Source organism: Cricetulus griseus, chromosome 2 (genome assembly GCF_003668045.3).
Source record: "Cricetulus griseus strain 17A/GY chromosome 2, alternate assembly CriGri-PICRH-1.0, whole genome shotgun sequence".
Taxonomy (NCBI): Eukaryota; Metazoa; Chordata; class Mammalia; order Rodentia; family Cricetidae; genus Cricetulus; species Cricetulus griseus.
Genome location: NC_048595.1, coordinates 32,683,989 through 32,710,986, shown reverse-complemented (window position 1 = coordinate 32,710,986; position 26,998 = coordinate 32,683,989). Strand labels below are relative to the sequence as shown.

General features: G+C 46.6%; 1 protein-coding gene across 1 annotated transcript; it reads right to left on the bottom strand.

Annotated features, from left to right (window-relative positions):
- Positions 1-214: 214 nt before the first annotated feature.
- On the bottom strand, positions 215-21,768 carry Rimkla (ribosomal modification protein rimK like family member A). Its single transcript, XM_027399117.2, has 5 exons — positions 21,606-21,768; positions 5,545-5,775; positions 3,616-3,702; positions 2,643-2,846; positions 215-672 (listed from the first exon to the last, which is right to left on the bottom strand). Exons 1-5 carry the CDS (start codon positions 21,766-21,768, stop codon positions 215-217), a joined length of 1,143 nt encoding a protein of 380 aa, XP_027254918.1.
- Between the last annotated feature and the right edge of the window lie 5,230 nt (positions 21,769-26,998).

The window sequence follows — 26,998 nt, the reverse complement described above, 5'->3', positions numbered from 1 at the left end:
CATAAAAACCACAAAGCTAGGCCATTTGTTCAAACTGTTGTTAGAAAGAATGCTGAGTGCCCGGATGGGATTTTTCTAGTTTCTGTGCAAATGAAATCACATTAGTTCAGATCTTATTCTTATTCACTGGATACTACTCAGGGAAGCAGTAGGATTTGGTTTAAATGCTGAAAAAAAAAAAGCAGGAATTCACCGGAGTTCTGAAGCAATCCTGTTAATGTTGTAACCAGGTTCGGGCAACTTGGGGAGGTGGGATCCCCACCATCGTTTTTGCTGAGGAATCCCGGACCTCTGCCAGTTCAGGCTCACTCTCACTAGAGGTAGACCCATTGTTGATGGCATAGACATTCTCAACCACCTGAGCTGAAGCACAACCACTTGGCTCATTCTTTTCCCTGGGACTTGACAGTCCCGGGAGGATGGCCGTCTTCCCCGTCTGCCTGTTGGGCAGTAAGGACATGGCATAGTCTGCAATGATTGCCCCCACATCTAAGTTGCATGCCTGGTCGAAGGCTAGGAAGCCGACATTGGCGTTTGCCTCACACACCACGAAGGAGCCATCATCCATGATGAGAAGGTCAATACCACAGAAATCCATGCCCAGGATGTTGGATACCTGGATAGCCAGCTGCTTGCCTTGCTCTGTCAGTGGACACTTGACGCCCACACCACCTATGGAGAAAGCACAGCAATGTGAAGGTGACAAATGCCACTTGCTAATGACCCTTTGAGAGAGATGAGACTGATGACAAAGGGCTAGTGAGACAAGTGTTGCTTAAAATTTCAGCAACTTGGGGCTGGAGAGATGGCTCAATGGTTATGAGCACTGACTAAGCTTCCAGAGGACTCGACTTTGGTTCCCAGGATCCATTTCAGGTGGCTCACAACTACCTGTAACTCCAGGGGCTCCAATGTCCTCTTTTGGTCCCTATGGGCTCCCACACACCTATGGCATATACCCGTACATAAAAAACTAAAAATAAATACTGGAAAATCACAGTGCCTGATACAGTGTGTATTCAATAAATGGTTGTTAGGGAAATGGAAAAGTTTAATCTATCATTATAGTAGGCAGGAACAACATACTTTATAATCATTAATAATGCTGGGCTGAAGCCGGGCGTTGGTGGCGCACGCCTTTAATCCCAGCACTTGGGAGGCAGAGGCAGGCGGATCTCTGTGAGTTCGAGACCAGCCTGGTCTACAAGAGCAAGTTCCAGGATAGCCTCCAAAGCCACAGAGAAACCCTGCCTCAAAAAAAAAAATAATAATAATGCTGGGCTGAGCATCAGAGTCAGGGCACCTGACCAGCCAGCAAGTGCAGACTCTGGGTTCACCCCCAGTTCCAGAAAATGAAAGATAATAATAATAATATACTATCACCCTGGGGCCTCCACATACCACGTGTGCCGACAAACACAAGGTTCCACATGCGGCTCTGCACATGGTTATTGTGTAAATGAAGACAATCACTGAAGGGCTGAGCACAGGGTCAGACTTAACCTAGAATTTGCCTGTGTGGCCAGGGTGCCTGCACAGCTTCTGGGCCATGTGCTAGCCCAGGGAAAGAACTGATATTGCCATCCAGACTCCACTGCAGATGCAGTGTGGCTACTTGGGGACTTTTAGCCAGACAGGACCCACTCAGCAAATGAGCCTCCTATTAGTCAATGACCTTAGAGCACACATCTACTGAGTCAGGAAATAACTGTAGGGCTTTCCTTTTTCTGTTTTCTCTTTCCAAATTACCCACACAAATTCATTCACCAAGCCTGACCATAGTTTTCTGTGATGGGGACAGGGACCTATGTCCCTCTTGCAATGTCTTTGTTTCCCACGATAGAGAACAAACTTTCTGAGTGGACCAAAGGGATGGGCGTCTGCATTCAACCAAAATAAAAACTGCAGCTTTCTGGCAGCTGTGTGCATGAAAGGGAAAGGAAATCCTCAATTAAAATGTGAGAGCAAGTACAGCCTTGATTCCGGGCCTGGGCATGGCAGACCTTTCACACTGCAACATAACCTTGCCATCTACAAAGTTCACACTTGAGAACTGCAATCAAGGCACACACACACACAGACACACACACACACACACACACACACACACACACACACACACACACACACAGACACACACAGACACACACTTGCAAGAAAACAAAACAAAACAAATAATGTTTTAAGTAGTTTGTGCCTTTGCACTGGGCTGCATTTATAGCTTCTGGGGCTCTTGGGTCACAGGGTGGACACACCTATAAGGCCTTTGGTAATCTGTCTAAGCAGCTGCAGTTTTCAAAATTGTCTCCTCGCCTCCTTCCTTGTGTCTTCCATGCTTTACTCAATTGTACTTTTTCCCAAAAGCTGGTGTCACTCCCTTGTCAATCCCTGACGTTGAGTCCTAACATCTACACACAAGGTGTCAAACTTCTGTGTCTTGACACAGTGTCTTCTGGCCCAGCCCTTGACTTCCTGTTCCTCCCCTGGAACTGCATATGGCCACAGGAAAGGTTCCTCTCATTCTCTGTGAGACCCACAATCAGCAGAAGGTCTGACAGGAGCAGGGATCAGGTTGTGATCACTGAGCAGGCCAAATAGCCCAGTGAGGTCCCCTGCGCCCAGGCAAGCCTTCCCCATCTTACCTAGGAAGCAGTTGCTTTGCATGCGGCCATCTGTGGAGCATCGCAGCATGGAGCCGATCACCTGGCCACCCACCACCACCACCCGGATGTCCTTCCCATGTGACTCCTTCACATACTTCTGGAACAGGTAGGGCACGTCATGGCGGACCAGGTGGCAGATGTCAGAGAGGTGATGCTTGTCTCTAGCCAGGAAAACAGCTTTTCCTTCAAGAAGAAAGACAAGAGCGAGAGCTGGAAAAGCTATAGGCCTGTCTTTGCCATCCTACCTCCCCAGCCTGCCTCCCTGCCCCAAATTTCCAGAAATTTCCATGTACTGGCCCCTCCTATTTCTCTGAGGCTCTTTCTTCTTACTCAGACTAAATCTTACTTTCTTCTGATTCTAACCTCACCATCATCTCTCTCCCTGCACCCATGCTCATTTGTTTGTTTGTTTGTTTGTTTGTTTGTTTTTTCAGACAGGGTCCCACTCTGTGTGCAACCCACGCTGCCCTAAAGTGAAACTCCCAGTCCCCTGATCCTAGCTTCCCAGAAGGCTGACATTACAGGGGTGTGCTGAGAGAAGAAATGATGTCAGGAGCTGGCCTTAAAAGATGGGCAAAGACAGTGCTCCAGTGAAGCCGAGACAGCAGATAGCTATGGGGCAGAATTCACAGTCTCTGTGGCGAGTGAGGACAGCGTGGAATGGAGGAGGCCGTCTGCATAGGCCTTGGTGCCATGATGAGGAGCATGGACTTGATATAAGACGTAGTGTGGGGACTGGGAGGGTGTTTGGCAAGGGAGAACAAATCTGTTTCCAAAGAAAGAGCAGCCATGCCGGCTGTGGACTTAAGAATCTGAATATGCTCAGGGGCATTCAGGGAGAGGCAGGAGTCTGACAAAAGGACAGAGCAACAGAACACACTGTGAGTGTGCACAGCATTCCTGTGCCCAGAACTGCAGTTACATGGACTGGCTTCCCAGCAGCACCACTGACCCCGGTGTCCCCGTGTGCTCTTCACCACCACTGGGTAGCCCAGGGGCTCTGCTTCATCAATCATTTTAGAAAAGTCTTCATGCCCACCTGCCAAGAAAAAGTGAGAATAAAGTATTGGCAATGGGGCAGAGACTGGCCCAGCACTTGCCCCCTTAGAATGTTCTGATGAAATCTATCCAAATCCACCCAAACCAGCAGACACTAACTACATACCTGTGACATGCAAGGCAGCAACAGAGGAAAGCTACTACCAGCATCAAGCCACTGTATACATGGAAATGTCACACCGGCTATTATAATCCTCATGACATTCTTACAGTCAGTTCCTTCACAATGTCTGTAGGAGCAGAATTCCAGGATGGTGTGCCAGGCGCCCACCCTTTCAGGTGAACCCCTTATGTGGACCCTTTAGCCCTCTGTTCTTTCATCCTTCCTGCTCACACTAAGTAACCTATGCCTATTACTTCAGTCAGCATAACAGGGGCTTCCAAATCCTCATGCCCAGCCTTTCAGAGCCCATTGCTCACTGCCACCCAAGAATCTTCTCGTGCAGACCATAAGTGTCTCAAACAGACCAAGTTCTCCGCTGAAATCATCCCCCCTGCCAGCTACTCACCCTGAAAACCAGTTTGCTTCCTCCTCCTATTTCCAGTTCAGTCCATGACTATGTTGGTATCTGGTGACTCAAACCAGAACCCCTTACCTTGGCTCCTCCCCACACCCCCTATAAACCATCAATCATTCCGCTTTAGTGTGTCTGTTGCCCTAACAATTCCTGAATCTGCTCACGTGTCTCCATTCCTCACTCTGAATCTTACTACTGCCTACCCCGTCTCTATTTTGTCTTGTGTCATTCACTCTCCATGCGGTGGCCAAAGTAATCTGCAGGGTGACTCTGATTAGACACTTCTTGATGGGAAGCCTCCTGTTAGTCTTGGGATACCACTATCTCCTGAGCACGCTGCATGCAGCAGCCTTGTATCTTTCCAATCTTAGGCCTCAATTCTTCCTCGAGCATCCTTAACCTTCTGCAACTACTGGCGATACAGCTAATCATGTTCCCTTTACCTCTGGCTCTTTTTCTGCTCTCTGCTCCTGGCCCTGCTCTTCACGGACTATCTTTAGCTTAGTTAATGCTACCTCTTTAAGGAAGTGGTCCTTGATGTCTCATTACTGTGGTTGGAGCTCTTTGATGAGCTCATGTGCCACCTAAGGACAGTGATTCTCCCACCTAAACACTGACCTTACTGCATGGAAATTGCCTGTATATTTGTGGCCCTTTGTTTCTGATGCCATGGAAATGCCCAAGGGACAGTACTATGCCAGCTTCTGTAGTAGTTTGAATAAGAATGTCCCCCATAAATTCATATATTTGAATGCTTAGTCACTAGGGAGTGGGAGGAATTCTTTGATAGGATTTTAAGGATTATGAGGTATGGCCTTGTTGGAGGAAGTGTGTCCCTGGGAGTTGGGCTTTGAGATTTCAAAAGCCCATACCAGACCCATTCATTTTCTCTGCCTGTGGATCAGAATGTAGCTCTCAACTAACTCTAAGGCACTATGCCTGCCTGCCTGCCACCATGGTCCTCACCACGATGATAATGAACTAAATCTCAGAAACTGTAAACAAGCCCCAGTTAAATGTTTTCTGTTTTAAGAGTTGCCTTGGTCATGGTGTCTCTTCACAGTCACAGAAGAGTGACTAAGCCAGCCTCTAATGGTGGCTGCTGCATGTTTACCAAATGACTAGAAACAGAAAGCGGCCAAGGCAGTTTACACAAAGGGACTGGCCAACAGTCAGTATGTTAACTCCCCAAAGGTAAACAGATTCATAGGAAATAGCAACCAGAGACACAGGGAGGATTCTGGGAGAGAAAAGAGACAGCAATGTTTTGGAAAGAGTTATAAATGTGTTTTGGGAAGACTCACCATAGGAGAAGGTGTCTGGCATGGGGACCCCATGTCCAGCCAGCTCTTGGAATGTCCAAAACTTGTTGATACAGTTTAAGATGCTTTGAGGACGGTTGATCAAGCGGCAGCCCAGCTTCTCCAGGTGCCTCAGGATGGTGATTTCACTATCTGACTGGACAGAGGGAGTGGACAGTCGTACAACCACCACATCGGGGAATGTAGTCAGGGGTTTCTGGCTCAGCTGCAGGCCTGCAAGCAAGGGCTAGAGTGAGCTCAACGCTTGCCAGTGCTTTATCAACTGGAAGAAGTGCTTCCAGAGTTCATCTGGCGAGAAGAGAGCCTCAAAACAGCCGCACGGGCATCCTGGTGTGGGCTGGTGTGTGCAGTGAGAAGGCAAAAGACAGCACCATCCTCCAACAAATGGGCAGAGCATGCTGATGACACAGGGACGAGAAGAGAGAAAGAGAATGCAATGTACCAAGAAGGATGCTTGTTAGAAAAGTCCACAGCACAGCTGTAGTCAGACCCTTCTTCCCTGGGGGCTCGGACTGCTCTGGGGCCGGTGGCTTGGGAGGCTCGTGGCTTCAAGCAAAGGCATCAACGCTGCCCATTTCTGGGAACCCTACACTCTTCAGTGCCTGAACCTCAGGAAATTCTACTGGCTGAAACATTATGCAACCACTTCCATACCATCTTTTTTAAAAAATTAATAAATAAATCAGGATCTTATGATGTAACCCAGACTAGATCAAACTCAAGCTCCTTCTGCCTCAGGGGCTAAGACTCCAGGCCCATGTTATACCACACCCAGCTAAATAATCTTTATCAACATACAGTTCTATTTCATATACGAAACGCCAATGTTAGATGGAGAAACAGAACTCTAGAAGGGCTATGTAAAATGCTTTGCTAACATGTGCAAGGCCTAGATTTCACCCCTAGCTCAGTCTAAACTCATTTGACGGAGGGGAAAAAAAAATCCCAACACTGCCCCCACCAGATAACTAATTCATTATGTTCTCTTTATACTCCTACCTCAACATCCTGAGGGCTGAAGACTCAAAATACCCAATCCATTATGTTCTCAGCTATATAAACAGATATGGGTTGAAAAAAAAGAGAAAAGAAGTATACATTTTCACAGTGAGAAAGCAATTTCTTTTTCCTTCTTTTTCTTGAGACTGGGTCTTGCTATGTAGCCCTGGCTAGCCTGGAACTCACTATGTAGCCCATGTGAGTTTGCCTCACAGCAACAGTCCTGCCTCAGTGCCCCAAGGGACAGGATTATAGACATGAGCTCCTATGACCAGCTCTTCTTTGTTTTTCCTCTTTATCTGAATTTTCCAGAATGTTTTTCCAGGTGTATAGTACCTTTATAATGAAACGAAAGTTAAAAATGTCTATGAAAAAAATCAATTAAATACTTAACAAATATTGAGCTCAATAGTCATTAAATGATATTTATTGAAAGATACTGTGACAAACACAAGTGAAAAGATCTGAGGCTGTCTGCTTATTCTGGGCTAATCAAGGGCTCAACTTCATGTAAAGACTCACGAGAACCTAAGCACGTACAAGTTACTGAAGGACTTTTGCAAAGAATTCTCTGGCTTGCCTCGTGTGGCACCAAGGGGTAGAGCTAGCCATGAAATGATTTTTGCCTGTGTGTTTTGTGCTGACTCCAGTCCCTGGAACAGTGCCTGGTGTTTGGTAGGCACTTGATATTTGTTGGATTGAACAGAAGTGGCAGGAAGACAGATTCAGGCTTCACTAAGTTCAGATACTCTACCATTCCTTTAGAATGGAGTGGGCACTCATAGGTGGTACACAGGGAATGCAAGTAGAGGCACCCATACAAACTGCTTGGTGTCTCTCGGCCTTGACACCCAGGGTTTGTCTGTCTCCAGGCACCCAGCACCTGAGATGGAGTGAGGGAGGCAGGACATGGAAATGTGTGAGGCCGTGAGAATTGAGTTTCAGAACTTCCTGGGTCTGTCTCATCCTAATCAACCTCAAAGGAATTTCCTAAATGCTCTAAAGAAAATCTTTGGGCTAGAGAGATGGCTCAGAGGTTAAGAGCACTGACTGCTCTTCCAGAGGTCCTGAGTTCAATTCCCAGCAACCACATGGTGGCTCACAACCATCCGTTATGAGATCTGGTGCCCTCTTCTGGTGTGCAGATATACATGGAAGCAGAATGTTGTATACATAATAAATAAATAAAATCTTTAAAAAAAAAGAAAATCTTTAAATTACAATCTACGGACCCACCTTCCAGGCTTTAATTTGGCACACCTTTATATATATATGTTATACAAAAAAACAAAAAATACAATTGAAGTCACAATTTTTCTCCATCAGGGACTGAGGTGTGGGGTGTTGCTCAGTGGTACAGTGCTTGCTACCTTGTCTGAGGACTTGAGTTCACAGTTCTCCTAAGCCAGTGCAGTGCCACACACCAGGGGACAGTACTATTTCCTAAACTGGGCATGGCGGCACACTGCCACAACCTCAGCCCTCAGGATGCTGAGGCAGGAAGATAAAGAGTTCAAAGACTGCTTGGGCTACATGGCAATGACAAAAGTGACTATATCAATATCGAAGTTCTACATTGAGGAAGATGAAGAATCTCTCAACAAACACTAAGCAAACAAAAAGCAAGCCATTCACAGAAAGGACTGTGTGGACATAACTTACAAGTTGGCCATTCCAGGAGAGGTTTCACTGATCATTTTAAGGTGTGCCTGGAGAGGGACAGTTTTTAAGTCACATTTTTCTTAGCACTCTTGCTGATGCGGCGAGCCCAGCAGATAGAACTGTCTCAGGGCTAGTCTATAAAAAGCAGCTGGGTTAGCTTCATTTGGGCACCGGAAAAATTCCCTCTCCCCTCAGCCCTCGGAACAAGTAGTTGGAAAGTGGAGACAAGGCAAAACTGGAAGAAAAAGGAAGTGAACAAATACAGAATGCCCAGCAACATCATTATGCAGTGAGACAGAGAGGCCAAAAATGCTTTGAAACCAACAAAATGCTACACACACAAGGCACTGACATTGTCATGACACAGACATTCCAATAAGCAAGGTAGGACAACTTTTTGTTTTCACTCAATGAGAAAACAGCTTGGCAACAGAAAAGCAACCTAGAGAAGCCAGAAGCAAGGGGAACAACCAGCTTTAAATCCCAGCTCGAGCCCACGGACAGACAGACTTCCACACAGGAAGAAAAGGATTCAGTCCATTTCTGGAAATACCAACCACAGTGCACAGAGAGAGCTCAGCCTCTATAAGCAGCAGTACAGACACCTAGGAAGTCTTACCAGGACTTCATCTCTCTTCTCCAAAGGTAAATCTTTGGGCCTGGCTCATCCCCACTGAAGCCTTTAATAAACGAAGAATGCAGTGGGTTAAAGTGGAACCCAAACAGCTCTGCCAGGCATGAAGACAGGTCTGACGCCTGCCTATGCTGCTGCCTAGCCCTGTGCAGAGGGACATGCTGGGTTTGGGATTACACCAGCTCCATGTAGCCACAGGCTTCATATCAATGGATCCAGCCAACTGCAAATAGAAAGCACTAGAAAAACTTAATTTGTAGCCACACTGAAAATGTTAAAGACTTTTTTTCTTGACATTATTCCTTAAACAATGTGAATAATGTATAGCAACTATTTCCAGGGTTGGGGGTATAGTTCAGTGGTAGATAACTCACCAATTATACAAACAGCCCAGGGTTCAAATCCCACCCACCTTTAAAAAAACCTACAAAGAATCCACAATTATTTACATAATATTTACACTGCATTGAGTGTTCTACGTGATCTGGAGGTGGACAGAAGAACAGAAGGATATGCGCAGGTGGCATGCAAAAGTTACACAGGGGCCTACAGCATCATTGGATTTGGTAAGGTATGGAAGGGTCTAGAACAACCACCACCAGTAAATGCTAAGGGATAAGCATACATCTTTGACCTCTGGCATTTCTGACACTCTTGCTCTGGGCCATTCCAAAGGCCTTTGCTTAGTCTCTTCACCTTGGCCATCATCACACTGCAGCAATGTGACCTTGGGTAGAGAAAGCACTTCTTACTCTGGCTTCAGTAGGAGCAGCAGCCACATGTGGCCAAGAACAATTTGCATTTCGGACTGGCTCCTTGGCAAAGCTGTTTGCAAAGTCTGAGACCTTTAACCACATTGGAATTTCCACCATTAGCATCGACTCCCAGGTAGGTACCTGCTGATCCTATTGCAGGGATACAGCTTATTGAACATGTCACCTTTCCCTGGATCCTTAAAATCCTCACTGTGATCTCCAGGGCTCAAAACAAGGGAATGGAGAACCTGTGTGGACTGGATGAATGGGCTCTGCTTGGCTGTGGTGAACTGAAGGAAAGCTTCCCTTGCCCTCAGATAACCAGGGACTTGACATGACTGAGTATCACCTTAAGCCAGGGAGGCGGGGAAGGATGCAAGCAGCTTCTCAGCTCCTGCATCCCCCCTCCCATACACACATCTGGCTGGCCTTGAGATTTACTGTGTTTAGCATCAAACCACAGAAAGAAAGAAAGAAAGAAAGAAAGAAAGAAAGAAAGAAAGAAAGAAAGAGAAAAGAAAACCAAGAAGTGACTACTCCACTCTGCCCTCAGAGAAGTCAACAAGACAGAGGGGGGAAGATTACAAGTAAAACTGGTTGGTGCAATGACCCAGCTAGGATTCATCAACTTTGTGAAACTGAAACACTATTTTCTCCATCTTCTACATTCACTGGTAACTATATCCCAACTTCCTCTTGAATTCTGTTTTCCTTTTGTTAATATTTTAATGCCTTAAAGTAGAAATGCTATGAGTACCGGTCCACACCTGTTGTATTAGCTTGGGGTTTTTTTTTGCCACTGTGATAAAACATCATGACCAAAAGCAACTCGGGGAAGAAAGGGTTTATTTCATCTTGTACTTCCAGGGAATAGTCCCTCACTAAGGGAAATCGGGATAAGAACTCAAGACTGAAGGGATGCAAGAGACCAGGGAAGAGTGCTGCTTACTGGCTTACTCCCCATGGCTTTGCTTTCTTACACCCCCAAGATAACCAGGAATACCTCCACAGGGGTGGAACAACCTGCAGTAGGCTAGCCCCTTCCCACATAATTTATTTATCAAGATAATACCCCACAGACTTACCTACAGGCGATGTGATAGAGGCCTTTACTAATTTGGGTTCTGTCTTCCCAGATAACTCTAGCTTGTGTCAAATTAATAAAAAAACAAACAAAACAAAACTAACTAGTGTAGTCATGATCCCAGCATTGCAGAGGCTGAAGCAGGAGGATCATAGCTTTGGGGCCAGCCTTGGCAACATGGTAAGCCCTTGTCTTAAAATAACAACAAACAAACAAGACTTAACAATAATAACCCAGAATAAAAAAGTAGAATAATGCGGCCGGGCGTTGGTGGCACACGCCTTTAATACCAGCACTCAGGAAGGCAGAGGCAGGCCTGGCAGGCAGGACTCACCAGAGGCCAGCCTGGTCTCCAGAGCGAGAGCCAGGATAGGCTCCAAAGCTACACAGAGAAACCATGTCTCAAAAATACAAAAAACAAACAAACAAAAAAAAGTAGAATAATTTCTCCAAAGAAACAAATCTGCTTCCATAACCTGTATTAGGATGAATTAAATTCAACAAAAGTAAACTTTTGGATTTTGTGTACAGTAGCATGTAACTATACTCGAAAATGGAGATATATCATTACTGTACAATAAACAAGCCGCTTTACAACTCAAAGACCCACTCTCCATCACCCACAGAGGACGGGAAGCCTGGCCCTAAAAGTCCATCAGATCTGACTGGCTGGCATTTTTACTGAGCATTCATCTGCTCCATACTGAGTGCTCTCCTAAGAACATCCACATTTACTATCTCATTTAGAGGCATCCTATAATATGGATGGAGGAGATCTGACTGCAAAGGCCTGGCGTTTACACAGAGTAGATGCACTGGGGGTTTCGGCTCTCCCAACCTGCACATGCAAGTCACCCACTGTGAGCACACACACAGACACCCCTGGCTTCACAAAAGAAAACTTCAACCCTAATGTGGATTCCAGGACACCCGGGAAACAAACCTTTCATCTACAAAGCAAGCTGCAGAAACAGCAGGACACTGAAGGGTGAGGTGAGCAATGGAGGCCCTCACTTAGGGCACTAAAAGGACTGTGGTCTTTTAGCAGGATCCTGCAACTGTGGCTGGCACTGAAGCTCTGGAAGGTGCCAGTAAAGAATCAGTCATCTCCGTGGTCATCCCTGCCACAGTCTGATGCTGTCACCAGAGCACAACAGGCTCTGTCACTGCAGCCTTTCTCCATTTCTCTACCCTACCGCCTCTCACGAGGAAGTCATTTTGATTCTGGGGTAGATCCAGTCACCACTGTGCATGTCCCTTTGAGGTTCTGTAAGGGAGGACACTCAAAGAAATCTCACCTCCACCTCGCTAAAACCCACAGCGACTTGTGCAGCTGCTTTTCCTTCCCCACTAACGGCTTTTCTGAGGTCACTTAATTCTCAATGCAGCTTTTATTGAACTGTTGCTTTGAGGCAGACACTCCTATTAAGCAGGACACAGAGGTGAGCCAGGCAGCCTCTGCCCTCCCGGAGCTTACAGCCCCTTCATGGAGGAAGCTAGAGTCTGGCTGTTTTGTATTCATTCAGCAGATAATTTAGTTGGCAGTATCTTTGGGACAGTTTCAATTCGGGTTTGCCCAGGACACGCTAAGAGCACAATTTAGGCTCACATAGTCAAACAGGCAGTATTTCAAGAAATGCTGAGAGAAGGGGAGTCTGGGAAGTGAATGTGGGAAGCCAAGACTGTGACCCATGAGTTAGCATCCTCTGGAGGGAATCCCCCAGCACTGAGTACAAACACACCCACCTGAGGGGGAGGGAGCTGGCAACTTAGGCTATAGTTTTCATTCCCTGGCCCTGTGTATGTTAGCAGAACAGGCTCCTTCCTGGGGACATAGCAGGCCATCCGATAGATACAGATATTGGTGGCAGAAGTGGAACCCAGCAGTCAAATGGTTAAAGGGGCTGGGGGGGGGGGCTCCAGACAGCTAAAGAATGGAGCAATATTCTAAAGACAGGGGAATGAGGGCGGTGAGATGATGTCCTTGGGATGTAAGAAGAAAGCTAACACATAGTTGTTATTAATGCCCTAGGTGCTCTGTGAGGGCGTGTGTGGTTGCAGAGGAGGCAGGGGAGAATGGAGGACTGTTTCAGACAGGACATGCGGACTCCCATTGTGTCTGGACTTAGAAGGAAGACGTGAAGCTAATGGTGTATGCTGCCCACCCGGAACAGAGCCAGCAGCAAGGATGGAGCATAAAAAGTGCCATGTTTCAAGAGAAAGGAAGTTGCAATGGGGGCAGAAGGGTCCTGACCTCCGCACCAGAGTCCTAGCTGAACTCTTTGCTGTCTCTCTGGATCTGTCCCCTCTTCTGTAAATTGGAAGAGCCCCAGAACTTGGCAAACCTTCCCATCTCACTTCTTAAATCACTACCACCACCACCTCACCAACATGATCTTTCTAGAAACCAGGAAACAAATCTGATCAAGTCCTTCATTCAGCTACTCGAGGCCCCAGTCTCTGAGGCAGATCATTTCCTGGGACTCCAGACTCCATATGGCTCCCCAGCCCCACCCACCCCAGCTGTGCACCCTCCATATGCTGGGCAAGAACTCTGCCATGAGCTCCACTCCCTGCCTTCACCGTGCCACCATCTGGCCCTTCTCATCTTTGCTGCATCTTCTTGAATCACACACCAATGGGCTCTAGTTCTGTTGTCAACCTTTTTTGGTGAGCCTTCCTTTCTGTACCAGTTAATATTTTATCAGCTTGACACAGCCAGAGTCATCTGGGAAGAGGGAATCTCAGCTGGAAAAGTGTCTCCTACAGACTGACCTCTGGGCAAACCTGTGAGGCATTGTCTTAATTGGTGATTGATGTAGGAGAGCCCAGTCCATTGCAGGGCAGTGCTGCCCCTGGGCAGGTGGTCCTCAGTTGTAGGGAAAGCAAGCTGATGGAGCCAGAGAGATGACTCAGCAGTCAAAAGCACACACTGTTTGTTCTTCCAGAGGATCTGAGTTCCATTTCTAGTAGCCACATCAGGCTGCTGGCAAACCCCTGTAACTCCCTCTCCAGAGTGAGCCAACTCCTCTGGCCTCTGCAGAGCCCCCCCACCTCTCTCTCTCTCTCTCTCTCTCTCTCTCTCTCTCTCTCTCTCTCTCTCTCTCACACACACACACACACACACACACACACACACACACTTAAAAACAATAAAAACAAATCTTTAAAAGTATTTAAAAAAAAAAAAGCAACCATGAGCTGAATCAGCCATGGAGAGAAAGCCAGTAGTAGCACTCTTCTGTGGTTTCTTCTCCAGTTTCTTGTCCTGGCTTCCCTCCCTGACTGAACCATGACCTGGGAAATGCAAGCCAAATAAACCCTTTCCTTCCCAAATTGCTTTTGGTCACTGGTCTTTATCACAACAAAAGAAAGCAAACTATGACATTTTTTTCTTCAGAGTCCAACTGAACTGCTTTCATTTCCCAGTGACTCTGTTTCCCCTTTGCCTCCCAGGCCAAGGCTGTTTTTCACCCTCTCTCCTCAGATCACTAGCCCTAGACACAGGGGTGATGGGTTACCTGATTTTCATTTTTAACTTCTAGAACATCCTTCCCTGACCCCCACATGCCAAACGACCACCCTAACCTTCTTCAGACTACACAACACATCACCCCAGGTCACTTCCCAACTATCCTTGAAACCTCATTCCCTGACCCCCACATAATAATACTGGGGCTCTCACTTTCCCTGTGAAGGACCCTTCCAATGGCCGGGCACTTTGGTTTCTGGAGCTCCTTTCCTCCAAGAATGTGGCCTGCCATCTCACCATGGCCACCTTGTAGTTCATTCCATCCAGACTTTGCAAGTCTCACAGTTAGACACACCACCTTCTAACTTCCCGGATTACTTCTCCTGTCACCCCAGCCGGAACCACACTCTGACCACAGTGGGCGCCGTCATGCAGAGATCTCTCCATCCTTCCCACCATCACTTCTCTTCTTATCCTCATCTAACTCATAGCTATGCTCTTGCAAATGCCCTGCAACTATTGCTTGCTTGTATAAATAACTAACCTGGTCAGACTGAGTTCCTATCTACTTCTTGGGTGCTCTTTTGCAATAGAACATACCTAGAAAAAACAAAAACAAAACCAAAAAACCACAAGCCTGCTAATCTCAAAATCATCTTTAATGCTGGCTGGCAATCATTAGATTAACTAGCCTTTCCAAAAGCTCCCACAGTCATATCTGCCCACTCTGGGTCTGAGACATCAGGTTACCTTCCCTCTTTTAGTTGGCTTACCCATTCTTATTCCTAGTTTAGAGTAACCCCTGGATGTATGCAGTGGATTCCCACCCCTTCCACACAATAAGGCACCACCCAGCCTTCTTCTCTATTGAGCCACTGATACAGAACACAACTGCCATTATTTCTTCAAGAAAAGCCCCTTGGGGGCTAGAGAGATGGATCAGTGGATAAGGCTACTCCTGATGGGTGGCTCACCTTTAACTCCAGTTCCATGGGATCCAATGAAACACACACACACACACACACACACACACACACACACACACACACACACCACGCATGCACACATACAAAAGAAAATCTTCCACCTTCACCGCTGTCCATCACTCTGAAAGCACCTGAGAGTGGGTCTTGCAAAGTCCTGATTTACAGCAATGTTTGATGGGGTCTGAGCACAGCTTCCATTTTGAACAACCCAGGAAGTCATCCTCTCCTGGGTTTCTTCCCTTCACTACCCCCACCCCTATGGAGTGTTGCAGAGCTCTCTCCTTGAAGTCCTCTCTTGTTTACCTCAACCAATGATGGGTGGGTGCAGACACATGCATTGATTTTGATAATCTCCAAGTTAGGCCTTTCTTCTGAATTCCAGTCTGTAGCAAAAATGGCTCGATTGACATGCCCCTTACCCCCCAAAGCCTTGGACATCTCAGACACTTATACCATCCCAAGTCCACTCCTCATTCAACTTTGCTGTGGGAGTAAACAGCACTTTTTTTTTCCCCAGCTGGTCAGGCAGTCTTGCTTGACTGGTTTTCCACACACTATAAAATCTGGTCCAGTAGACCAATCCCAACTCTGCCTTCCAAGGTCATCCAAAACCCATCATTTTCCACCTTCTTCCCAGAAGTCATTCCAATCTAACAGTCACCTCTCATCCAAATGGCAGCCATACCCACTAGGTAATTCTGCTTCTGTCCTCACCGCTACCAGTCTGTTCTCAACATGGCCACGGGAGTGGCCCAAGATTGATGTCCCCAGAGCCCATCCTCGCTTTTTCTACCTATAGTTATCACATGGTGGGTGCAGAGATGCAGTTGCTCCCTGTCCATTGGCTCACAGGCACCAGCATATAAACGAGCCACAATTTCTTCCTTTATATACGACTCTTATCCATAGACGCCCCCTTAATGTCCCGTTACCAGAAAGTCTTCAACACCGTGGATCCTCGCTATGCTCCCTGTCTGCTCAGAACTTCCCAGTGGATCTCACTGGGAACTTGCATGCATCGACCCCTCATCCTTTCACTGCCACTTCCTCCAGACCATCATCTGGAGTGAAACAATGTCCATCACTGGCCCACAAGGCCCTGTGCAGCTGCTCCCCGCCGCCTTTACCCCAGCTCTCTGCCTCTTCTCATGTCCACCCCTCATCCCCTCTGTTCTTCCACACTGGCCTCCTCAATGCTCCTTCCTTCTGGACAGTTCTACTCTCCACAGCTGAACAGTGCACCTCCTGGGGAGGAAGAGGGGAGGATGATACAGAGGAAAGGGAGGACAGAGAGCTAAATGTCCGGATGTCCGGAAAAGTCACAGAGAAACATTGTTTTATAAGCTCACCTAAAAATACACATATATGGTTCAAATGGAGTTATGTCACATGGGTGATAATATCCCCATCTCCCAAAGAGCCATAGGCTATTAGCAGAAACTCCAGTGCCAGACAGGGGAACCTCCCTTCAAATTGTTGGTCAGGGGACTCCAGGAGACTCCTACAACAATATGGGCTGTCACCATTGCCCTTGATTGCCACCCAGAACTTGAAGGTAAGACCTGGTTGCTGGAGTCCATGCACGTCAGACACAGGATTTGAAGGAACTGAGTTGGAACTGACTTGCAAGCCTCTTTCTCCCCTAAAGACTAGCTCTCATACTATCAGAAGGTGCTATAGAAGCTGCCAAGGGAGAAAAGCAGCCAACAGTCCTCCCACCCAGCTGTAAAGCTCAGACCACAACAATGGCCAGCCCAGCAAGATGGCCCCAAGGGTATAATGGAACTTTTATCTTGGGGGTAACCAACAGCTGTCTAATTGGACTTAAGGCCTACTCAAAAGAAAGGAATTCGGGGCTGGTACTGTAAACTTAGCCATCTACCCATGGTTAGAGAGGTCACAGGCCCTAGACAGAGAACCCACCACTATCACGTTCCTAGACCAATGTCATTCCTAACTATTCTAAATATCTGTCCGTATCCCCACAGGTAAGTGTAGCCCTCACCCTCACCCAAGGAGCTTCTTTAGAGCAAACAGCGTACTTCCTGACCTCCTTCAGCTTTTGACTAGACTACTCTTGTGGCGGAGGGCCGCCCAGTCACCCTAATACTGCAGAGCCATTCTGCATCTCCTGCTTCTTCCCTGTCAGCCTTTTCAAAAACAGTCTGTGCAGTTTACTTACCTTGTTTGGATTCTACCTCAATATAAAATGTAACATCCTGGAGAGGCAGTGACTTCCAGCACTGCTATTCAGGCACCTAGAACAATACCTTACATACAGTCAGCACACACTTAGTGACAGAATAAAAAAACCACATGCATTAGTGAGGGTGAAGGCCATGTGTGTTCTTATTTGCCATTCTATATCTCCAGCAGGCTGCCTGGCACACTGCTCAGCAAACACCTGCTGAACCAAATGGGTAAAAGGGAGAAATTTATATGTTAAGATTTAGTAAGTAATAGAGGTGCAAGTATAAAGACTTATCATTTCTACTCAATCCTCAGCCCAGCATAACTGCATTATCACTTGCTGCTGACAGTGAAATCTTGAGTTACTTCTTTTGGAAAAGGATCTCAGTTTGTAGCCCTGGAGGGCCTGGAACTCCTTATGTAGACGAGGTTGGCCTCTAACTCACAGTGACTCACCTGCCTCGGCTTCCCAAGCACTAGGATTAAAGGCACCTCCCCCCTCCTTTTTTTTGAGACAGGGTGTCATCTAGTCCAGGTAAGAAAGAGCTTTAATTCAAGGCCAGCCTAAATTGGAAACAAAGCAAGACTCTGTCTTAAAATAAAAATAAAAGGCGAGGCATGTAGCTCGGTGGCAGGGTGCTTGCCTACCACACGAATAAAGCCTTGAGGTAAATTTTTAGTACCACAGATAAAAGAGAACTTGACCTAGAAAGTGCTTTACAGCCCTGGGGATGTCCAGTGGGAGATCATTTGCCTAGCATGCACAAGACCCTCGCTTCAATCCCTAGGGCTGCATAAACATAAATAAATAAACAGATATGGCCACCAAAGCTTCAGCTCTGAAAGCAGAAGGAATGCTGAATCATGCTGCTTCTACAAGACAAACGCTAACACGGCCCCCTTTCACAGGTCAAACTCTTGGATGATGAGTTTCTAACCTTTTTTCGAGTCTGCTAATGCTTCTGACCTGAGGTTGGTCAGAGAGCTTAACTATCACTAGTAAACAGAAGTCCCGCTACATAAACCTGTCATCATATAACAGCTCATCATATGGACACACACATGTAATCATGATCCCCTAAACACAGGCACTAACTACATAAACGCCTTGTGTCCTTTCAGTACAAGCCTCATACTTCAAATTAGACAACAAACATTACCTGAAGGTCTACTATGTACTAGTTATGGAACAAATATTTGAGGGATCCTACATATGGGGGGGGGGGATGTCAGCCTTGTACAGAGGTAAATTACAATAAAACCCAATGAGTGCTACTCTGATGTTGTTTGGTGGAAGAGTGTCTCCATGGGGACAGGGCAGGGAGCTTGGGAAAGACTCCAGTGACTTGAGCTAGATTTCAGGGATGAATGGAATTCTACCATCTGGGAGGAACCAGATGGGACCTCAGACTGATATTTTAGTGGAAGCCCAAGAGCCATGACACAACAGAGAAGCCAGCGTCGACTACCACACAAAAAGCCAGGAAGATCCACAGAGCATGGTTGTAATTTCCAGCTGGCGCTGTGTACACAATGACCTCACTGTGTTTATGATAGTAAGTAAAAAGTAAAAAGAACCTAGCACAAATCACACCTATATGTGTAAGTACCTACTGCTACTGCTATGGCTATGGCTATGTTATTACTGTCGCTATTATTAGTCATGTGCCTTTTGGTCTTGTTCACCATTTGTGTTTAGGAAAATAAACATGCATTGAATGATTAAAGGATTAGCAGCTTCTCAAAGGAAAAAAGCAAAGCAGATACGCTTTTCATACTGTGAAGCCAGCAGTCTAAAAGGGAGGCTTTCTATGGGACTGCTTTAGTCACCTTAAGGTCATTGCTCTTTCCCTGAGTCCCACCCCTACCCCTATCCAAATCTAGGTTGGTTAGGGTAGATCCCTGAAGTAAAAATAACCATCACAGTGCCAGGTGCAGTGGTTCACGCCTTTAATCCCAGCACTTGGGAGACAGAGGCAGGTGGATCTCTGTGAGTTGAGGTCAGCCTGGTCTACACAGCGAGTTCCAGGCCAGCCAAGGCTACCTAGTGAGACCCTGTATCAAAAAATATAAACAAATAAAAAACCAAAAAATTAACAACAAAAACCTGTCTTCAGATGGAAGGATGGTAAAAACAAAACAAAACAAAAAGACCTGTCTTTAGTTTCTCCATCCAGCAAGCAAGCACCTATATAGATTTTCTTATAGCTATAAACAATTGGTTTGTGAGTAGACATTTTCACACATGAATTCTTCTTAATTGTTTAAGTGCTTTCTGAAACACTATGATTTAACTTTCACTTTTCTTACAATTGATTCTTTAAAAGGGAGTTTTAGTTACACAGAGAACATTTTCTGAATTGCTGATGTGCCTGTAAGTTGGACAAATGATAAGAAAATAAGATTTCTTTGTTTTGTTTTGTTTTGTTTTTGTTTTTTGAGACAGGATTTCTCTGTGTCGCTTTGGAGCTTATCCTGGCACTGGCTCTGGAGACCAGGCTGGCCTCAAACTCCCAGAGATCCGCCTGCCTCTACCTCCCGAGTGCTGGGATTAAAGGCGTGAGTCACCAATGCCAGGCTCAAAAATAAGATTTCCATATCTCAAAAATGACTTCTTGGCCGGGCATTGGTGGCTCACGCCTTTAATCCTAGCACTCTGGAGGCAGAGGCAGGCCGGTCTCTGGGAGTTCGAGGCCAGCCTGGTCTCCAGAGCCAGTGCCAGGATAGGTTCCAAAGCTACACAGAGAAACCCTGTCTCGAAAAAACAAAAACAAAAAAACAAAACAAAAAAAGACATCTTTACAAAGTGTAAAATAAACAAGCAAACTCATTTTGGGAGTGAAAAAGATATATATTTTAGTGAGTTAATTTAGATCACCAAAATATAACTGATCATTCCATTTAAAAAGGAACCAAAAGCACAGACTTTTCAAGCTTGGAGAACTTCAACTCCAATAGAGACACAAGATTCAAAGAGATTCGGGTTGGGAAAATGCTCAGTGGTTAAGAGCACAAGCTGCTCTTCCAGAGGACCCAGGTTGGATTTCCAGAACCCACAGGGTGGCTTACAACTGTCTGTAGCTTCAGGTCCTGGAGGATATGACTCCCCATCCTGGCCACTTCGGGGAACTGCTTGCACATGATACACACACACACACACACACACACACACACACACACACACACACACACACACGGAGACAAAATATCCATACACGTAAAATTAAACTTGAAAAGCAAAACAAAACCCCAAATCAAAGTCAAAGTGATCTACACAAATCAAAGCCAAGATACTTGGTAACGGAAAAGCTGTAAGAACACAATTCTTCAGATTCTCTGTTCAGGAATGTAGTTCATCATTAACCAATTGGAAGGGTTTTGGCAATAGAGGTTTGAGAGATGGTACTCTTTACATTTAACCACACCACTTTGAAATGTGAGGTGTCTAATGTTTCATACACTTCTCCAAAAGTATATGCAATCTGATCCTACATATGGGAGGCTTAAATACACTTATGGATGAACAATGTTCAACTGAGCTATTTCACTTAGGGACTCGTACTCAAAATCTCACTTGTAAGTAGTCTGTTCAAAATCTGGAATCCCTTCCCTTGCTGAAGGGACTCCTACCAACTAGATAAAGATGAAATATTATCCAGGCTGTCCTGGAACTAGCTCTTGTAGACCAGGCTGGTCTCGAACTCACAGAGATCCACCTCCCTCTGCCTCCCGAGTGCTGGGATTAAAGGCGCACGCCACCACCTCCCGGCTTGGAATCAGAATTTAACATGTTTAGGAAGGAGGACCAGTTAATGAAAATCACCAAGTGTCTCCTCTATCCCCTTACACTCCAGAGACAAACCCAATCTTTCTCAGCTGCCTCCCATAATCAGGTTCCCAGTTTGAGGCATTCACCAGTGGTGCATACATATCGCTAGAAAAGTTTCCCAAACATCTGCTCTAAGAACAATTTTGTGAATTCTGGGTCGATTCCTTAAATTCCCAAGTCCAGTCTGCCAGGGTACCTGTGCACGGAGAATCTACAATTTGAGGTTTGGTGCCTTTAGCTTCAGGTGAATGTGAATTTCCCCACTAACCCGTCTCCTAAGTGAATTAAGCATCTTCTCTACTGTTGGCCTCAGTTTGATGCAAAGAAGGGCTACCATTGAGAGGGGCTTAATGCGGAGAGCCGTTGGCTCACCGGACCCGTGCACCCCTCCCGCCCCTCCCTCCCCTCCCGCCCCTCCGGGGCAGCGCTCACCTAAGTGGCCGCCGACGACAGTGACAGCGATCTGGTCCAGGAACACAGCCCGGAAGCGCACGTCCTGCTCCGAGCAGCGCTGGCGGAGCGCGCGCAGGATCTGCACTTGCGGGTAGTCCTCGCGGATGAGTCGGTCGGTCAGCAGCCAGACCTGCGCGCACATGGCGACCTAAGCGGCGGCCGCCCGCCCGCGCGACCCCCTGGTGCGTCCCGAGCGAGCACCGCTGCTCCGCTCGCGCCGTGCGCCAGGAGCCTCTGCAGCCTCGGCCGGCGAATGCACCGGATCGCCTCGCGCCGCCGCCGCCGCCACCGCCCAGCCAATCAGCGCGGCGCGGCGCCCGGAGAGGACGCGGCCGGGAGCTTGCGGAGATGCGCAGCCTGCGGCGGCCGGGCGGGGCTGGTACGACCCCCACTCCCCAGTATCCCCTCCCACCAGAAGCCCTAGGAGCACAGGCGGGGTGGGTGTAGCGCTGCTTCCCCAGAGGGGCGCGACTGAGATGCTCCACCAGCCGCTTCCAAAGACGACTCCCAGTCTGGCAAGGTCACACGGCCGGGCTCCGCGGCTGGACTTCACCCTTAGAAGAGCGATTCGTCTGCCCTAATCTTGGCCTGCAGCCTGAGCTGGGAGGTGGAGGCAGTTGGGTCTTGCAGCATCTTGTTCAGATAATTCGAAGATGCTTATGCTTTTCTCGGGGTCTCGATTTCTTGCACTGGACATACTCTCCCGGTTTGCACCAGTTCTGGGTTATCATAACCTAGGTGTCATAAAAACAGGTTTAAGAGCCCATTGAGTCAGGAGGACCACTGGTGTTGTGTCTCTCAGTCCACACCTCACTTCCCCTCCCCCCTACAACCCAGTCATCTTTACATGTTGTCCTTGGTCCTAGCTGTTTGCAAATTCTGCACGCAAACAATAGTGTGAAGCCTGGTATTCAATTGTTGAAAATAAATTAGTTATATTTTTATTTATTGTGCACAAGGTGGACTGATGGCGTGTTACCAGGACTTGCACTGGAGGTCAGAGGACAACTCTCAGGAGTTGGTTCTCACCTTCCACCATGTGGGTTCCAGGGTTCAAAGTCAGGTCATCAGGCTTGGCAGCAAACCTTTACTCTCTGAGCCATCTGACCAGCTCCTAGCTAACACTTTTAGATAACTATGGGGTTGACTTTAGCCATTTGTGTTTCCAGCTCATTGAAACGTCTTTCTAAATTTATTTTTATGCATCTGTGGTGTGTGTTTGAGTACAGGGGCACACGAATGCCACCAAGAACTTGCGGGGCTCACAGAACAGCTTTTGGGAATAGGTTCTCTCCATGGTGGGCTTCTGAGATGGAATTCAGGTCACTATGTTTGCTCAGCAACACTTTTACCTGCTCAGCCACCTTACTGCCCTAAAACACCCTTTTCTTTCTTTCCTTCTTTTTATTTTATATTATTATTATTATTTGTAAAAGGAGTTTCATAGTTTCAAGCTCAAACTCAACAATGATATCTATAAATGGGCAAGACCACTCAGGTAAGGTGCCCATTCCACTGTGACTATCATGTCCACTAAGATACGACTCTGGAAAAGTTCTGTATAAAAGCACGTTCAAAACAAAAAAAAATTTTTGTAGCAATAAGGTTGGAACATCTCCTCCCTAGGCCCTGATTGTATTTTCTGAAAGTGACAGACCTGTGACCCAGTGCCTTGTAATTAATTAGTGTTTTCAAAGAGAGTGGTCTAACCCTGGCTCTACTCAGAAACCAGAGGCTCTATCCTGCCTTTGCTATTCCTTGAGGTTGCATGGTTTTGCTGGATAGCGTGGGAAGAACACAGGGTCTCACTATGTAGATCAGGCTACCCTTAAATTCATAGAGATCTGTGTGCCTCTGTCTCCCAAGTGCTGGAATTAAAGGCATGTGTTTCATACAATGCCCAACCTACATTCCCTGGCATTTTTAAAAAAAATGGTTTTGAAGATAGGGTATCACGTAACTCAGACTGGCCTATAACTTGTTATATAGCCATGACATTTTTTTTTTTTACTGTTTCTTGAGATAGGGTATCATGTAACTCAGACTGGCCTAGAACTTGCTATATGATTCAGAACTTCTGGTCTTCTGACCTACATCTCCTGAGTAGTGCGATTGCAGGCACTGGCTACCATGCCTGTTTATTTCGTTTTGTTTTTCTAGCCTGTGGTATGTATTTTGTGTAGCCTTGTCCCTACAGGGCTTCTACAGAATCATCCACCAGGTACCGTTAGGGCTCAGAAAACGTTGAAATGGAAGGAAAGCAGAGACAAATTCTTTTCCAAACCTCCTGCCCTCGTTACTGCCATTGCCCTTTCTCCCTCAAGGTGGGGGTATAGGAACCAGAATTCTTTTTTTCCAGTGGAGGTCATAAAGTCTGGAACCCCTCTTCCTAGAGGACAGCTGTAAAACCTAAAAATGTGTGATGTAAAGGAATGCTGTTCTGCTGTCCTGCCAGTGTTCCTACAGTTAAACCCCTCCTTTCCAGGTTCTACCGTCCTCAACAATAAGAAGGTATTATCGCATATAAATAAAACCATGATAAGTGACCTCTTCGGTCCATTCATTTAACTTCTCACTGACATCAGGGACCCCGATCTTTCCCCATATTTTCACTTTTGACACCCATAGGTCACAGCCACACAGCATCCCGCACAAGTCAAGACCAACACTTTCCATGTAGCCTTTTATTGGCAGGAAAAGCCTTTCTCAGAAGCCCTCAGGCAGGTTTGCCACTCCTAAACCTGTCAAGTATCAACATAAAATAATACCTCTCTACTTTCACGGATATAGTAACATTGTTTATTTACCCTGGCCAGGAATACAGCCTTAAGTTACCCCATGACACAGACCAAGGAAGGTCATAAGCCAACATATTTAATGCATCAATAGCATGCTAAGGAGGTGAGCTACAGCAAAGTGGGGACATTTTATATAGGTTTCAACTTTTAGCCCACCTTAGCTTTGGGTTACTGGAAGCTAGAGATTTGTTTGCTTTAAAATACATCCCTGTGGCTGGGCATTGATGACTCACGCCTTTAATCCCAGCAGAGGCAAGCCTATCTCTCGGCCTCTATATATATATCCTTAGGCTTTACCTAATAGTCAAGAAGGTTTTAAGTCAGATGCAAAGGTTCAAAGTGCATGAAAGGCCTAAAGCAATCCAAGAATGTTTTGCCTCCCAACTTGCAACATTCTATTTTTATGCGTTCTACTCTGTTCTATCATGATGTTCTGCTCTGCTGAGGTCCGAGAGCTTGCAAGATTTTAAACAGAGATATGGCTTCAGCTTCACAGTAGGATAGAAAGAGGACCCATTGTGCATAACTTCGGTTAGTGATAATTCTCCCCTTGTGTCTGGGAATTGGACTCATCTCCCTATCCACACGGCCATGAAAAGGTAGATGAATACTGGGGCAAAACTGGAGTTGTCTTTGGAGGAATGAAGGGAGACTAGATGCTAGAAAGACAAACTGTCTGGAGCAGTGTTGGCCTCTTATGAAAGAGGAAAGCAGTTAGACCACATATTGACTCTTCAGCCTGGAACCTGTACATGTGAGATGTGCCCACATCTCTTCACTAGAGCAAGAGTGCCTGGCTAAGTCTGACATCAGTGGAATAGGGAGGTATAATCCTTCCCTCAACAGCAGCAAAAATGTCGAGACATTGTAACCAATAGCCCAATCTGCTACAAATTCTGCTTTGCCGACCTTTTCTCTTCTCTTTAGGACTCCTAAGGGTACTATACACAAGAAAGAAATGGGGTAGAAAGCAAGAGGTTGGGACAGGGGAGATGACACGGTTGGTGAGACACATTCTCTGCAAGCACAGGACTTGAGATCAGATCCCCAGTGCCCATGTAAAAAGCCAGGCAAACCAGCCCTCATCTACAGTCCCAGTGCTGGGGACGCAGAGACTGGGGGGTTCCCTGGGGCTTCCTGGCCAGTCAGTGTAGCCAAACCATAGCTAATAACACATAACCTGCAGGGCAGAGTTCAGTCAGCAGACCAAGTCCACTCACTTGGCAAATTTGGGGACAGTATAGTTAGACTGCATGCAGGAAGAGAGCCATATTTATACAATCTGCAAAACAGACCAGCATTTTGGTTTGTTTTGGAAATGTGGGCCTTGTTATGTTGCCAGACTAGTCTTGGACTCTTGGATTCAATGCACTCCTCCCATCTTGACTCCAGGGTAGCTGGATATATACACATAGTGTCCAGCCACGCCCTAACAGAGCAGACCTGTTTTACTCAACTGAGCTTGTGCTATTTGGAGACCTATTTTGTGTGGTACAGAGAATAATCTATGATACCCAAATTCTCAGTTTTGAAGTATGTTTTTTAAGTATACAGCAAACCAAGGTAAAAGAATTAATAACAAGTAGCTGACAGACAGACAGACGCAAAACTTCATAAAATGTGTCGCTCAAAGCATTCAGCGGAAACAATGGAGGAGGCCAGGAGGTGGTGGTATGCGCCTTTAATCCCAGCATTCGGGAGGTAGAGGCAGGTGGATTTCTGTGTGACCAGCCTGGTCTACAAGAGTTAATTCCACGACAGGCTCCAAAGCCACAGAGAAACCCTGTCTCGAACCTCCTCCCCCCAAAAAAAGAAACAATGGAGGAAGCCCTATTAAGGCAGCCAGCCAGCGTTGCCAGCAGAGAGTCTTGGTCAGGGCAGAGCATCCCCTTGTCTCTAAGGTAAGGCTTCCAAGTAAATGAAAAACAGCCCCAGAGAGTTAAGACCATCGGATTCAGTGCTCACATCTTCCTGCAGAAACGACTGCAGAGGCAGTCAGCTTGAGTTCCCGATTCAGCTTCCCATAGCTGGACTTCCCATGGCGGAATTTCTCTTTTTACCACAGGTGTGTTTGTAACGAGGGACAAACACTAATAACCTCTATTGGAGATAGTGTTCCTTTCAGCTGCTCTCAAGGGCGCACCGCTTTGCAGTAGGGTTCAAAGGATGGGGCAGCACATCCTGGACAAGGAGCCTTGGAAAACATTTAACACAGACGTGTATAGGTCTGAAAGTGGGAGGGGCCTACCCTTCTTCCAAAATCAGAGTCTCAGTGAGCTCAAAAAGCATGAGACAATTTACAATATAATGCACTCTACAAGATTAGGCTGGTTTACACACCAGGAAATGGGCAATCACCTTTTCACACAGTGACACCAACTCCTAGTGAAATATGGACTAGTTAGGACTATGTTTTAGGGACAGCCAGCCTGGTCTACAAAGTAAGTTCCAGGACAGCCAGGGCTACACAGAGAAAGCCTGTCTGGACAAACTAAAAAATGAGTCGGGCGTTGGTGGCACACGCCTTTAATCCCAGCACTCGGGAGGCAGAGGCAGCAGGATCTCTGTGAGTTC